The following is a 16,350-nucleotide window of genomic DNA, read 5'->3' as shown; positions in this document are numbered from 1 at the left end:
ACTCTAAGGTACTTTAGGATTTTGTGACTATCGTAGACGGTACGGTACAGATGGCGTATACCAACATACATACACATACGTTTGCTCCCTTTTTTTCCACCTTCATGTACCACAGTAACGTCAGATGTTAACAGTGGGGAAAACGGAGTCAGCAATACCTGGGAACACTCTGTACCATCTTTGCAATTTTCCTCTAAGTCTACAAATATTCTAAAATAAAAGGCTTATTTAAACACATGCATATTTTAATTATTGCCAATATATAGAAATACAGTTTGACTTTTGTACCTTATCTCCAGTCGACTCCCTAACCTCTTGTTATTCTATTCACTTGTCAAGGTATTTCTGGTGTCCCACACAATTAACATCTGCAAATAATGATAATTTTACTTCCTTTTTTTTTAATTCTTATGCCTTTAATTTCTTTCTTTCCTTCCTTCCTTCCTTCTTTTTTTTTCTTTCTTTCTTTCCACTGGCTAAGACTTCAGAACAATGCTAAATAAAAATGGGTGACACCATCTTACCGCAGATTTTAAAGAAAATGCTTGAACGTCTGCCTTGGTGGGATGCTCAGGTTCTGCTGAGACACGTTTATGACAGTCTACCCGTCTTCTTGAGCTAGTTCAAGTGGGCTTTTGTTTCTTGGTAACCAAACAGCCAACACCAGAAGAGGCCAAAGGGAAGGCAGGCATTTTCTGACCCTGTCAGTGGCTCTGAAGAAACGCCATGGGCCTCCTGCCCCCTCCTTTCCCAGTAGCTAGCTGGAGGGCTCAAACAGAGAGAGGGCCAGAAGCTCAGAATCTGGTGCCCTGCCGACAGTCGCTCTGCCCCAAGAGCTCCTGGGGGAGAGTGATCCGAGGGTAAATGCCCGGGGATGGGAAAGAGGAGTGAGTCCACATAAACCCCTTAATTTCCACAGCCGCCTCCTCTGACTGCAGCCCACTGATCTGCATCTGTCCCCAGGAGCCGGAGCTAGGAAGCCACTGGCTTGATGTCTCTGACACTCAGCAGGACAGTGGGAACGACAGCCTCGGGCGGAGACGAACGGACGTCTCTAGCGCCCGGCCAGCCCTATCTTTCAGCAGGTGGCCTCGCATGCCTACCTGTCTCCAAGCCGGGAACCGAGCCTGGTGGCCCACAGAGGCCAGCCCCAAGACACGAGTCCTTTAGACCTGGACCCGCCCAACCACATCAGACTGCCCTGGGATCAAGTTCACCCTCTTTCCTCTCCGGGTTCAGGCCCACAGGTCACGGCTGGGGCAGAGATGCCTGGGTTTCTCATGGTGCAGCGGAAAGAGCGCAGTCAGGTGGTTGGCTGGACTCGGTCCTCCCTATCGGCCCCGTCTCAGCTGTTAACCACATTTATCAAACTTGTGCCAGGGAACACGTCGGGCTGTTAAGAGGTGAGAGAATGGGGAACGGGAAGTGGGGAGGGTGTTTCAGGCACCAGAGAAGTTTGGGAAATTGGGGCACATGGGTAGCTCCGTCGGTTAAGCGTCCAACTCTTAATTTCTGCTCAGATCATGATCCCAGGGTGGTGGGATCGAGCCTCAAGTCAGGCTTCACACTGTGCATGGAGCCTGCTTGGCTGTTTGGGATTCTCTCTCTCGTCCCCCTACCCCTGTTCACATATGTGCTCTCGTTTGTGTGTTTCCCCCCTCTCTCTCTCAAAAAAAAAAAAAAAAAAAGGACTTTGGAAAATTATAAGTCAACCAAAATGAACTGTTTTCTTTAATATGGTAATGAATACTACAGATCTCTCAGTGGAGAATAAATATATGCAGTATTTCCCAATCCTATTAGCCACAGAACCCTTTCTTTAGGCAACACCCAATTATCTTGAGGTCACCAGGGTTCCCTGGAACAGAGTCTGGAGACGGTCCTCACATGTCCCAGGCGGCTTCCAAGCCCAGGGCCCAGGCTCAGTGAACTCCTTGTTCACCACTGGAATCATCAGCTTCCTGGCCTCTAATCACCAGCCCTCATGCGTGTGGGTGCGCAGGGGTGCGGGGTGAAGCGAAGGGAGAGAGAAAAGCCCGAGGGGCAGCACCTACTTCTCAATGGCTGACACATCACTGGTCCTGAACTTCCCCCTGGTGAGCAGCTCCGGGGTGATCCTCCCTTCAAATAAGAGGCTCTCCTTGGCCATCTTGACCAGGATCAGTCGCACCAGCTCCCCCAGGTACATGCCACTGACCATCTTCTCAAACCTGCAGGAGAAAAGCACGTGGCACCTGTCAGGGCCTCCCTAAAAGCGTCCCCCCAGGGCGGCTCGTGAGGAGCAGGACGGACAGACAGGAGGCAGAAGGGAGGAGGAGGAGGCACTGCCTCACCCTCCCAAGCTCACGGGCTCACCGGCAGGCAAAACCACACGGGTGTGTCACTGAATGACCACGACACAGCAGTGGAGAAGGGGGCGTCTCCTCCAGACCCCACACCCATCGCCAGGGCGGGGCACGGGGGCAGGCAGGGACGGCTGCCGGAGGTGAGACGGGGGATGACGAGGAGGCCGCCCCAGACAGAAATGCAGAAAACGATCATTTCTTACAAGACACTACACTATGCTTTTTAAAGGGCCTTCCTGCCCATCACTCCAGCAGGGAGGTCCCCGAGCCCTGTGACAGAAGGTGGCTGGACGTATTCTCTCCATTTCCCAGCTCGGAAAGGGTAAGTAAATGCCTTCCTCGGGCAGAGGGAAGCTGAGGAGGCTGAAACACAGCCACGTCCCACAGGACCCCCACTGCCGGCCACCCCTCCAGCATCCACATTCTCCTTCTCTAGCCAAAACGACCATGAATTTGCTTTGGGGAGCCTACTCCTCCGTCACTGACATTACCCTAAATCCCAGGGGAGGCTCTGAGCAGCTCATGGGCAGCCACAGGCCAGTCCCAGAGAATATCCTCTCTCTCTTGCCTCCCTGGGAGGCGGCAGGTCTGGAAGCACAGCAGCCGTTTTGAGCCCAAGGCTGTAGGAGAGCGGCGACCATGGACCAGGGCTCCGTGCCACCTCCGAGCCAGATTCGGGCCCCGTGTGCTGGTGAAGCAGGGGCCAGGAGGAAGCCCCGAGTGGGACAGACCACAGCAGCAGGCCAACATCCGGGAGCCTGCCTCTCCCCCGAGGGAGCCCAGCTGGCACCCCCAGAGCTGCCCGTGCCACAGCAGAACATGCTGCTCCCCCCCCCCGAGCCAGCCTGGGTGCTGCTGGGACCTGAGCACCTGGCCTCCCTTTGCCCCAACACAGGCACAGAGAAACACATTCCGCACTGTTCCCGCTCCGGACAGGACCAGACATGACCGCCCCAGCCATGGCTGTGTTGGAGATCCCTAGCAGGAGGGCACCTCTCTGAGGCCCGGCCGCTCCGCCAGCAACCCAAGGACCTGTGGGAACTGCCTCTGTGTAGTCCTGATCAGGAATCTCAAAGCAGGCAGGAGCCAGACTGTCTGGGCTCCATCCTGGCTCTCCACTGACTGTGCTCTTTACTCCCTGCTCTCCTCACCTGGATACTGGGGAGAAGGCAGGGCCTGCTGATGAGGTCACCGTGCAGAGCATCAGGGCTTATGGGGGGGGACATGCTACCGTGTCTGTTCATCATGAGGAGGGTGTCACGCTTTACGAAGCACGTCACGTGTACTAACTTACTCCGTGCTCAGTACAGCCCCATGAGGTGGACAACGTCACTAGCCCCATTTCACAGATGAGGAAACTGGGGCTCAGAGAGGTCACATCACTTGCCCACAGTCACAGAGCCAAGAGGTAGCAAATCCACACTTGGAACCCAGTTAAGCACCAGAGGCTAGGCTCTCAGCACCGTGCTGTCCTGCCTCTCTTGTGGGCAGTGCCATCAAATGTGAGAGCTACCACTGTTACCACTCGCTTCCTCCCTAGGCAGCCGGCCCCCTTCTGTGACAACAGAAAAGCTTCTTCCCCTTAGCAAGAGCTAAGATCAGCCTCCTGGCACCTTCTACCCATTGCTTCTCACTGTGCCCTCTGGAGGCATGCAAAATGATCTCCCTTTCCCACAAGATGTCCTTTAAGTACACAGATCCCACCTTCCCCTTTGAAGCCGTCAGAGCAGCAGAACGAGGAAAAGGCACCTCTGATGGGCCTTGCGCAGCCCGCCAGAGGCACACGGACACAGCAGGCTCCTTTTCTACCCTCTGCGCACCAGGACCCCACAAGTGGCAACCTGCCTGGTGGGAGTCAGAGGCTGATGACCACACGCTGGCAGGCAACGCCGTGGTGCTGTGGCCTTCCTGCCCACTGGCATACACAGGCAGGGCTGAGACCCACAGGGCCTGGGGACAGGCTGGGAGGGGCAGGGTGGGGGTCATGGTCAGACAAGGAGAGCAAGGACTTGCCGGCCAGTCAGAGGGGAGCTCCCCTGGCAGCCAGGACGTGCTGGGACCGGCAGCAGGGACAAAGAGGCGGCACAGGTCTGAGGCCATGCTAAGCAGGACGAGTGGTGTGCAGAGGTCTGCAGAGTGGGCAGAGCGATGGTAAGCATGGGCGTTTGGGGACGGACTTTGCCACCATTCAGACCGAAGAATTCTCCAGGTTGAAGCGTCCTGCTCACTGCTGGTGCTGTTTTGTGGGGCAAGTGTCTCCTTGCCTTTTGAAGGATGTGGTAAGGAATCACACCGGGCAATGGGATTCAAAAGTCCAGACACCACACAGAAAAAGAAGATCAAGAAGCCCAAGGAGACAGGAGGGGAGGAGAAAGAGAATTAAAAATGAAAGAAGATGGGACTCAAATCCAGAGTAGGAGATAGGTATGTGACCAGAATTTCAAAGGCCTAGAATACAAGGACAGTAGGGAGGGAGCTGGGTGTCTGACCCCTTTTAGAGAGACACCGCCTAACTCTGGGGCCTGGCTGGGGGTTGCTGACTACTCCGAGCTGTCCCCTGCTGTCCTGAAAGCAGCAGGTGACCAAGGAAGGCAGGACCCACAGAGCTGCCATACCGATGCCCTTCCTGGCAACCGTACACAGTCCGTACTCAGTGAGTGCAAACTTCAGACAAAATGAAGGAGCGGGTGTGTAGGGGTCTAGAGCCCATCTGGGGATTGGCCTTTGTGTAAATCCCACACGCCTACATTTTCAACCCTGGCTACAAACTGTAATCACCTGGGGAACTCTCAGGCTCCTGAGGACAGGCTCCAGCCCAGGCCCACCGAGAGTCAGAACTGGGGGGGAGGTGTGTAGGGTGAGGGGTGCCTGGGCAGCAGTATGTTCTTAAAAGGCCTTTATGTAATTCTGATATGCAATCAGGGATGAAAAATCACTCCTCCAGACCCTTCCTGATAAACGTTTGTCCGAAAATGAGAAGAGCTGACTCTTAGACATTCTAGAAGCTCACTCTAAAATCCCAAATTTTCAAATGGGGCTGAAAACCCTAAATCTAAACTAGATCAAAGCTCAGTCAGGACTCTTGGGGCAGCTTGTCCTATCCCAGTGCCTTAATCTTCCCACCAGTCAAATGGAGCTAACACTCCTCCCTGACAAGGAGGACAAAATGGCTCTGAAGAACTCGGCATTGCAAAGACAACGACACAGGGAGTCCCCAAAAACTTAGACAAGGAACCTAGGAGAAGAGCAGACATTTTTTTGGCAAAAAACTCTGACCAATAGCCTATTTCCAGGAATACATGATGTAACTCAAGACTTTGTCCCCTCCTCAGCCTTGCTCTTAACAAGACTTGACCTCTGGTGCTCAGTTCACCGGGAAACATACTGGAGAAGGAGGACTTCACCCCACCCTTCACTCTTTCAACCATTCACCTGTTTATTCACCCACCCACCTGCTGGCCATCTAGCCATGCCCCTCCACCCTCCACCCTCCATCCATCCTCCATTTCCCCATCCATCCACCCATCTCCCCACACCCCCATCCTTCATCTATCCATCTCCATCCACCCATCATCTCTTCATCCCCATCCTCCCTTCGTATCCACTATCCATCCACGCATCCATCCAGCCATCATTTCAAAAATGCTTATTGCAAGGCAACTGTGAGCCCAGTTCACCATTCAGCCTAGGGCTATAGTTCAGCCCCTTTGAAAAATTCAGAAATAATTCAAAACAGATGCCAGCGAAATCCAGGTTTCCACCCAAGCCACAGGCGATCCCCCCCAACTGGGGCCAGGACAGACAGGGGCCTGGGTCATATCTGTCAGTTATCCCAGGTAACTGCCCTGCTCCACTGAGAAGGCAGCAGTCCCCTGCCCTTCTGATTAAGGGCATGACGGTCACTACAGCTACATAATCTCTTATCTGAACCCCTGGGGTCACATATGCTTGCAAATGTGGAAGTGTGAGGGTTTTAGAGATGTAACATGCTGCATATGTACATATTACAGAATATCCCCCAGAGGTCCCTGACACAGCAGGGCCATCAGGCATAGCCGCAGTTCTCCCGTGAACGGATGAGTAGACGAACAGATTGGGGGGAAAAAAACACCTTTGGCTATCAGAGCTTTGACATTGGCATCCTTTATCCCAAGCTGGTACCCCAGTCTCTGGATATAAAGTAAATGTTCAACTCTGGGTCTAAGAACTTGGCATTCTCTAACAAACCCAGGTTACTCGCCACCGCCATTCCCAGTGGCCATTTACACGACACCATTAGCTCGGGGGGAAAGCCCCATCATCCAGCCCGGGGTACGGAGATCTTTGGGGGATGGGCTTCAAATGAACTCCCATGTCTCTCTGGCATGAGATGAGGACTCGTAAGCCAAGACAGTCAACGAACATCTCTCAGCACGCTGACAGCACCTGACCCCAGGGCGAGGCAGCTGGCAGGGCCAGCAGAGAGAGCCAGCAGCCCGCCAGCATCACAGAGAAATAGGAGCACGCGCTGCAGGAACCAAACAGCTCAAATCAAGAAATGCCCACGCCGCCCTGAATGACATCACTCACCCCTCTGTAGCCGGAGCTCTCTGAAGCCAAAAAGAACCGGCCCAGAAAATCTGATGCTCATTACCAACTCTGACCCATCTGCCCATAAGTAACATGGGGGATGTTTCTCCATGCTCTGGGCTCCCTAAGGTCTGTATGACCTCCACTCCTCCGCAGGACAGACGTTCATGTGTAGGACACGCCTCACCAACTAGCGCTAAGTGCGGGACAGGAAGGGGGTCCTCAGTACCTTCGGAACCCGGCGCAAGGCGCTCAGGACACTCACTCCCCTGCTCGGCAGCCGCCCTGTCTGCTGCGGGGCCTCGCTTCCCCGCAGCAGCAACGGGAGTGACTTACAGGGTGCATGAGGGTTTTGAAACCCTAGTTCTATACTAACGCTTCTATGCTCTCCATCTTCAAAACTTTTACCAGGACACAATTACAGCGTAATTCAACAAAGAGAAAATCATTTAAAACATACTTTTAAAAGCTGCAGATGCTATGACCGCGTATCACTTTGCTCATCTGGGGACTGTGCAGATTTGATGGGCTTTGGCTTTGTGATCACCTGTCTTTCTGCCCCCTCATCTCAACCCCACACCTCTGGCTAAGTATCCCCAAGGTCACGCACACGACTGGGCAGAAAAGGTGGGACTCACAGCTGCTTCCCGGGGTTGAGAGAGCCACGGTCGATCTCCCGGTCGAACTCGGTACGGATGTCCTCCAGAGACCCATCGTCCCCGAAGGCCCCCCACTCTGTGTTGATGCACATCCTCCCCTCGTCGCCTTCCACCAGGTCGATGTGCCTCAGTTCCTCCATGTAGCAGGCATTGGTGCCAGTGCCTTGGGGAGAAAGAGAGACCAGATCAGGAGCTGCGAGAGCGGGCTGCCTGTGCCTTCTGGTAACCCTGGCTGAGGGCAGGCATGAGGAAAGGGGTGACTTTACCGATGATGAGGCCAACTTCGCACTGCTGGTCATCGTAGCCACAGGTCATCATGGTCCCCACCGTGTCATTCACCACGGCCACAATGTTGGCGTCGTAGTCCTGGGGACACAGAATGGGGGTGTCACTGCCCACTCTCACATGGGAGCAGAGATCACTGACCCCCAAGAGGGCACGGCCAGTGAGCCCCCGTGTTCAGAGCCAGCACTGCTCCTGCGGTGGGGTGTGCTGCTGTCGAGACTGCTGGCCCCCAGACCAACCGGACGAGAGTGCAGTGATTACAGCACGGAAACCGCACGGTCACCTTCATTACCGGGATTAAGACTCTCTTCCAAGCGGAGCCACAGCCCTCCGAAAACCACGCGCTACAGCCCTGTGCTGATGGGCCCTTGTTCCAGCCACGCAGGCGACCCCCGCCTGTGTCAGCTGCCTCCGCAAAGCCCAGCACTCCAATCAGAAGGAGGCAGCCCCCACCCCGGGGCTCAGCATCCCCAACCAGCACTTCTGGAAACCCTGCTTTGAACCACCTGACCTTCCGGGCTGTGGACTCTCCCTGTTCATCTGCCTGTGTCTTCAGGACACCTAACGTGATGCCTCCGGCCATGCCCAACTGCCCCCAGGAAGGGCCCGGTCTGTTCCAGATCCCAGCCTCCTCCCCACACCGCCCCACCTCCACACAGCCGGGACAGGTGGCCCCGAGAAGAGTTACCCCGCGCTTCTTGATGGCTTTGTTAAGCAGCTTCACCACATCCATTCCCTCCACTCCGCTCGCTTTAAATTTCTTTGTCCAGGTGATCAGGATGCCCTGTGAAGGAGAGCCGGTGGGGCTTGGATGAGGGCTGGGAGTCCTGCAGAACCCCCAGGTCCCTGGGGAGGCCACTCGAGGGCCGTGAGAAAGCAGAGGCCCAGAGAGGACAGGCGGCTCCCTCTGGATCACAGCGGGTAACCACAGAGCCAGACTCCGTCCCGTCTCCTGTCCACCCACTGGAAGGACGGATTTCTCTGGGGGGTGCCATGGAAAGAAACCCTGTGGCTCACGCTAGAATCCAGCGTGCAAATCTGCCTGGATGGCAACTACACAGCCAGACTTCAAGTAAAAAGAGAGCAAGAGAAATCCTGTTACTACCTGATTCCCCCTCCATGCTGGCAAGCCAGAGCCCAGCTCCCACAGCCCCGAGGGAAGATAGGCAGAGCCAAATGGGGAAGACAAACAAAATGTCAGGAGAATTCTTAGCTATTGAACTTCTAAAGCCAGGTGCTAGAGATATAAGGATAACACCCAGCGCATATGACTTATGCCTCTTCCCCAACTTTGGAATTTAACCCCCATTTGTAAGCAGCAACTCCACTAATGGGTCCAATAGGACCCATTTCTGTTTGTGTATTAATAGAGACTTATCAAAAAGACTAGACAGCCAATAGTCACTCACTTGAGAATTGGAAAGGGGAGGAATTTTAGTCTTTGCTTTACATCTTTATATTATCTCTATAAATAGCTTTATATAACTGCTTTTGTATTTTTTTTCATCAAAGAGTCAAAAAAAAATAAATGTTATACTTGACTATTTTTTCTCCGAATGGAGAAATTTGCCACATGTGCGGCAGGGTGGGAAAGAGCTGTGGTTCGGGCCCCGTGGGCCTCTGAGGGTGCCACAGGGGTGGGTGCTTGCCCGCAGGCAGCCTGCCCCCGCTCACAGTGAAAGCCACACAGAACGGGCGGTGCTCAGGAGACGTAGTTCTCTGTGGCTCTTTGTTTGGCGGCAGCCTGTTCCTAAGCCAGGCATTCCAGAAACCCGTGGACCCTGTCTTCTTCCCCTCAACCCCAACCCCCAAAAGCCTCAGAGAGTATGTTGTGGAAAGAATATGGGGCTGGAAGTCAGGAGACCGGTCCCATTCTCACACCTCTGCCCTCTTCCTTGTGGGCAGCTCCCCAGATTCCTCTGAGGGTCACTTTTCTTATCTAGGGAATAAGGCAGCTGGTTTAGATCTAGAGAATCCAGAAGGTTCCAGGCAGCCCTGAAGAGTGTGCATAGCATCCCCCCCACCCATGGGCAATTAGTCTCACTGACTTCCCAGCAGGCAGTGCGGCCCAGCCTAGGAAGCCCTTCTGGGATAGGGGTCAAGGCCCGGAAGGGGGGGCCTCTCACCCCTCTGCTCACAAAGCCCCTCTAGCAGACACATCTGCCCTGCCCTGGGGGGCTCTCCTGCCTCTGAGGATATTCTCTCCCCCTTCTGCAATGCCTTCCTCCCCAGAAGACAGCAGCTCCTGTGGGGCGGGCCCCATCTGCTCCCTGTCCTCTCCCAGGGCCTAGGCCGGCCATACGGGGATGGCACCTACGCAGTGTCCCTGACGACGGAGCTAGGTCGAGCAGTCCCCCTCTTTTCCCAGGGGGATGTGATTGTCACGTCTCCGCTCTCAGAAGCCAAGGAAAACCTAGTACCAAGAACAGGCCTTGAGAAAGGTTCAGGAAGACACCGTGGAGGCCAAAGTGATCCGAACACCTTGGAGGTGTTGCCAACCAGCCACCAGAGAGTCTGGACAGGCCACGGCCGTCCTGATGGGGACGGGGACAACAGTGTCCCAGAGGTCTTCTGGGGGGAGGGGGAAGGAACGGGTAACAGGAATGCCTGGGATTCTGGTCCTACGTCTGCCATTAATAAGCCCTGTGACCTTGGGAGGTCTGGTTCTCCAACTGGGCACTGATCGGTTTGCCCTACTAAGCCCTCAAGCCCCCTCCTGCTCCACCATGATGTGACGACACAAAAGGCACAGACAGAAGGGCTCCGAGGGCATGAAGCCAGGACAGGGCACTTACCCTACCGATAAAGATGTACAGGGAGCTGCCCAAAAAGCGTGGAGGGGGCCATATGCACCAACGCTACTCTCCTGCAGGGAAGCAGACTGGTTAGGGGCACCGGCCCAGGGGCCAAACCGCCCAGAGTGAGTCTGGGCTCTGCTGCTTCCCGGATGGGTGATCCTGGGCAGGTTCCTGACCCCTGCCAGCCTCAGGGTCCTCATCTGTAAACTGGGAATCACAAGCATGTCAAGCACAGGCGTGTTTGAAGATACCATGTTCACTGTGGGGTGCGCGTTCAAACAGAGAGCCTGGCACCTGACGGCCCCTCGGTAATGTGAACTCCCAGGGTCCCTATTATGAGAGGCTTGTTCACAGGTCACTGTGCGTGTTTTCTGTCTTGCATGTCGCATCTACTCATTCTGTCTCCCTGCCGTCCGAGGCACAGTGGTGCCCTGGGGTTTGTCTGAGTCCCTCTGCTGAGCAGGTGAATGAATCAACAATGACCCACAACACCATGGGCACAAGGACCCAGACGGAGGTCACAAAGGGCCTCTCTGGGGATGGAGCTGCTCCCCAGACGCTTTGGAGACCCAGCCCGGGCACCCAAGACATGGGGTCCTGACCAGACTCCCCATCCCCTGGATGACCTCCAGGCAAACTCCACATCACACAATGCTGACAAAAGGTTTGCCCGCCTCTTCGCCACTTCCACCAAACCCACAGTCTTTCTCTCACTTGCTTGCATTTTATAAATGTCCCCACCTACCTCGTCTCCAGAAATATGGAAATCCCTTAAGTAATTGGAAGACAAACACAGTAACATGATCTCACGTTAATTCCTACAAATGTTTCTTAAGAAATACAAGTCAGGCAGGCCACCCGTCCAATAGAGCGAAAGGGAAAAAGAGCTGGGAAAGGGGGCTCATCGACTTTCCCACTCTGGGGCTTCTTTTGCGGGGCCCGCCAAGCCCAGAGCGTGCTTACCTCGTCTATTCTGGACTGCCGACAAGGGAAGGAAAATGTGAATCCCACAGGTAATTTCTTGTCCTTGATTTTTTTTTTCTCCATGAAGTCTCCCAGGCACTCAGCCACATGATCAAAAAGCTGGAGGAAGCACAAGAGAGCTTAAGGAGGGAGAAAGGGGAGCCCACATTTGGGGGGAAAAACGTAAACAATTCCCCCTGCACACACAGAAAAGAGCACGGCCACACCGGCTGCCCATCCCTGCGGCACCCCGCGGCACCCCGCAGCCCTACTGGGAAAGCCAGGCCGGGTGTGAATGCTAGAGAGAGTCCCTTAAAGAGAGACTTCCCTGCAGGGCGGCACAGTGTAGGAAGCCCTTCAACCCTTCCATCAGGACTAGCCACTGGGTACTGAGGAAATTTTAAAGTAATAGAAAATGCCCCCAGCCCTCCATAACAGCGGGGCCGTGGGTCTCTATCAGCCCAGGGGGCGGCGTGGTGTTTGGCCCCTTCTCTGGATCTGGATCTTTATCTCTATCTACCTTGGTCTGTGCAAATTCCAAAAATTCTATGGGCCGTTTCAGAGCCTCTAGCCCACTGGCATGATTTCACAATCTTCAGACTGTCCTATTTTTACTCTTTACTGAAGTCGGATACGCATGCACAGAAAAGTGCACACAGCCAAAGCACAGCGTTCACTGGCTTCTCCCCAGCCCACCCGCCTGTGTCACCAGCACCCGCGTCGAGAAACCCAGCTCTGCCAATGCCCAGACTCCTCCCTCGAGCCCCCTGTGGTCACTGCCACCACCTAACCCCACAAGGGCGCTCGGCAGTCACTGTGACATCTTGTGCTCTGGATTCGCTCTGCCATCTGTCTACTACACATAAGTGCAAGGAGGGTGCACTCTTTGGTGTCCGCCTTCTCTCCCTCCACATTACGTGTGGGAGAAACATCCACGCTGCCGTGTGCCTGTAGACTAGTCATTCTCGTTGCATTCAGTGGATTTCAATTTAAATTTGCCTGCTCCGTGACCCATTGCCTGGGATATGCATACACATCTTAGGAGACACTAGAAAGAGCACACAACACGGTTTCCCTAGTCTCTGCATGAATACTGTCAATGATGGAAGGCTCACCACCTCTAAGGCAACTTTTTGGATCTCTCTAACACCTCTCCTCATCTCTAAAATGTATCCAGAATTGAATATAATGTTTCATATGTGTTCTGAACACAGGAGAGCTTCGTTGAACTAAGACTCTCCCTTTTCCTTGGCTTCATACCTCTATTAATGTAATCAAAGCATATATATGCTCTTTTGGCAACCAAGCCAGTCTAGGTAACCCCGTCTTTTTCACATGGCTGTCGTAACACTAGACCTCCCTTATGTATGGGACTGACAAAGCCACGGAGCTTCCAGAAGGCCAGAAGAAGGCAGTGTTGGCAGGGCCAACCACATGGTCACAGAAAGCAATCCCAGCCCATGTTCCCAGACAAGGCTCTCTTCCCGGAAAGCTTTCCTTGCGGGGATATCCTCAAGAGGGGGCCGGAAGTCATTGTTCCTACCCCCAACTTTGCTCAGAGGTTTCTGACCCAGCTCTACAGTCTGAATTTCCTGTGGGAGTAAAGGAAAACCCACCAATTTTGATTTAATAGCCTCTGTCCCTGAGTCACCACTACTCGGACTGTGGCTGCAGCCGGTGACTCTGACTCAAGAGACACATGACCACCTTCCCTGGAGAAGCCCGGTTAAGTCTCCGGCGACCTACATTTCTAAGTCATATAAACCCATTACTAAGTCCATCCGCGAGCCCCACATCATCTGCTCTCATAAGCCCCAGACCTCCCTGTGACTCCCCCAAGAGATGGCCCCTGGGGCTTGAGGAGGGTGAAAGGAAGGCCCGGCAGAAAGAAGCAGGGAGACAGCAGGCTGCAGAAACGGATTCCCACGGATGAGGTGCTGTAACAGCTCCCAGATCCAAGCCAAACACAGCCACCCTGCAGCGCTCTGTTAAGAAGGAAATGCCCAGGGGCGCCTGGGTGGCTCAGTGGATTAAGCCGCTGCCTTCGGCTCAGGTCATGATCTCAGGGTCCTGGGACCGAGCCCTGCATCGGGCTCTCTGCTCTGCAGGGAGCCTGCTTCCTCCTCTCTCTCTGCCTGCCTCTCTGCCTACTTGTGATCTCTCTCTCTGTCAAATAAATAAATAAATAAATAAAATCTTTAAAAAAAAAAAAAGAAGGAAATGCCCACAGTCTGGAAGCTCCCAGCCTGCTCAAAGAGACCGGAAGCCACCACCACACTAACCTAAGCCTGTGACCGACCAGAGAGGGAAGCTAGCCCGCCTCGCTGGACTCAAAATTCTTGTGTCTAAAAAGCACGATTTTTTTCCCTTCCAAACACTGTAATCATGATTTTTAAAACCCCCAGAGAGTCCGTTTCTCCCCACTGAAAAGGGTAAAAATGATGAAAACAAAAATTTAAATATTATTCAAAATTTCCCAAACTAAATAAGTGATTTTTCAGAAGGCTACACAGATGCCTCCAAGATTATTAAAGCTGAAAGATGAACCGAACTTTCAGGGATAGTGTCTGTGTGTGTGTGTGTGTGTAAGTGGGGGAGAAGAAAAAGATAAAGCAAATAGTGAATGACTGGGGAATGTGGATGAGGGTATATATGGGAGGCTCTTGGGGCTTATCTTAAAACTTTTCCATAAGTTTAATATCATTCCAAATAAAAGGTTTAAAAATCCATTCAAAATTCCTGCATGTTCCAGAAGAGACCACCACCCCGTGAATTCAGGGCTGTTCAGTCTGTGAGTCTCTGCTGCTTCACAGGCACGTGGGGCCCTTGGCCTCCTGCCGGATTCTACAGGTTGGTCAGAAAAATGGCCTCTGATACTCATGTCTAACCTCAAACCAAACTTCTGAAGCAGAGTTTCCTGTCTCACTATTTTCAACTGCCAACCCTCTTCCTCAGCCCCTGGACTCTCCTCCACAGCCCTCACATTTCCTCACCAACCAAAAGGTTTAAAGACAAAAAGACAAGACCCAGGCTCAGAGTGGTCCACGTTGCTGAAACCCTAACAACCGGGCCCAGACTACATGGGTGCAACGCCCAGCTCCACCACTTCTGAGCCGTGTGACCCAGGGGGCAGTTGCTTAACATCTGTGCCTCCGTTTTCTCATCTGTAAAATGGGACGGATGACGAGCTGAGTGAGCACACAGAGCTCCGTGAAATGCTGCGATAATAACAGAGCATGGTTACCCTTATCGTCATCCTCATCACCTTTTCTTTGCAGACTGCTTGAAAGGGGGAGGGGCAGAAGCAGACAGCAGGAAACAGTGACCCTGGAGCTCAGAAGATGGGGACAGAGGCTGGGACAGAGGTGGTCACGGGGGCGCAGGAAGAAGTAGTCACTGTGGAAGTAAATATACAGCCAGGTAGGCCCCTGTTGGGGGCACCCCCTTAATTTACAGACCCTGCTCCTAAGAGGTGAAGCCAAAGCACACAGGACCATCTCAGCACGAGGGACAGTCCTGAGGGCGAAGCCAGCAAGGTGGCTCAACCCAAGGCTAGTGGGAACAGACAGTGACAGGTCAGAACTCGCTGCCACCTGGAGGCTGCCGGTCACTTGCAAGGACAAGGCAGCAGCCGCTGGGCTGGACTGGAAGATCCAGCAGCTGGCAGGCCTCACGCACCATCGGACCAATGGGCCAGTTTGTGCAGCCCAGCAGTGCGGGGATAAGCAGGGGAACGTCCAGGCAGGGCCATCCAACGAGTGACACACTCGTCTGTTCTGGAGACAGTGTCCTCTTCAATGCTGCCTGCCACCCGGTCGGAAAAGCGCTGAACCCAAGCCCCCAGGAGCACATGAAAGGCTAGGATTAGCCCTTTTCTCGGAACAGCAAAAAAAAAAAAAAAGAAGAAGAAAGAAAAGAAAAAAGAAAAAAAAAAAACCAACAAATAAACAAAACCACAGAACCGGCAGAGCCCTGGCTCCGAACCCCACCCACATTAACTTCGAAACAAAGTAGAGTCAAGAGGAGAAGGCTCCTGGGGCTCATCTCAAAGTCCAGCTCAGAACAAATGAGTTTTCTGGAGAACTTAGTCATGAACCTTTACGGGAACACACCCTTCCTAAAGCAAACAGCTGGCGAGCTCTGAATACACATCCTGGGCAGCAGCCACGGCTTGGGAGGTGAGCTCCAGACCAGAGGGCCCGGAGCAGCTATGGGAAGGCGTGAGGAGCAAACCCCACGCGTGGCGGGCTAACAGCACACAGGCTAAAATGGAAGCCATGATCTGGAAGCGAGGGCCCCAGCGCTCACCACAGCCAGAGAGATGGGGAAGGGCAACAGGCCCTTCCGATCATGCCCGCAGCCCTGTGGCCAGCTCTGGAAGACAGCCCTCCTGGGGGTGCCCCACCAAGGGGACAGGCCTCAGATATCAGATGTGAGGGAAGGAGGTGGTGCCTTTCTGAACCAAAGACTCTCAGGAGGCTATTCAATCCGGTAGCCAGGAGCCCTTGACCAGCCCTGGGGCCACGAGCTCAAATTGCTGTGGCCCAACAAGGTGACATGAGGCCTGGGCCCCCAGTGAGGTGGGTGAAGAGGCCAGCGACTTAGAAGAGCTGCTTTCACCCAAGCGCTCTGCAAAACCTGCCCCAGGGAGCCAAGCCCAGGATCCTTGGGAAATGAATACATTTACCCACAGAGTTGCCGGCCACCCTCTTCCTGGACCTCCCTGCCCGC

The 16,350-nt window shown here is 53.9% G+C and overlaps 1 protein-coding gene across 1 annotated transcript in view; it reads right to left on the bottom strand.

The window, feature by feature from the left end:
- The window catches only part of HK1 (hexokinase 1), a 60,777-nt gene that overhangs the window by 15,152 nt on the left and 29,275 nt on the right, over positions 1-16,350 (bottom strand). The window contains exons 4-8 of the mRNA XM_046026755.1: positions 11,620-11,739; positions 8,547-8,642; positions 7,840-7,939; positions 7,553-7,736; positions 2,055-2,210 (exon numbers count right to left, since the gene is read on the bottom strand). Coding sequence (XP_045882711.1) covers positions 2,055-2,210; positions 7,553-7,736; positions 7,840-7,939; positions 8,547-8,642; positions 11,620-11,739 — 656 coding nt within the window. The remainder of the gene's footprint in view (positions 1-2,054; positions 2,211-7,552; positions 7,737-7,839; positions 7,940-8,546; positions 8,643-11,619; positions 11,740-16,350) is intronic.

Source organism: Meles meles, chromosome 13, assembly GCF_922984935.1.
Source record: "Meles meles chromosome 13, mMelMel3.1 paternal haplotype, whole genome shotgun sequence".
Taxonomy (NCBI): Eukaryota; Metazoa; Chordata; class Mammalia; order Carnivora; family Mustelidae; genus Meles; species Meles meles.
This window is presented reverse-complemented; position numbering and strand designations above follow the sequence as displayed.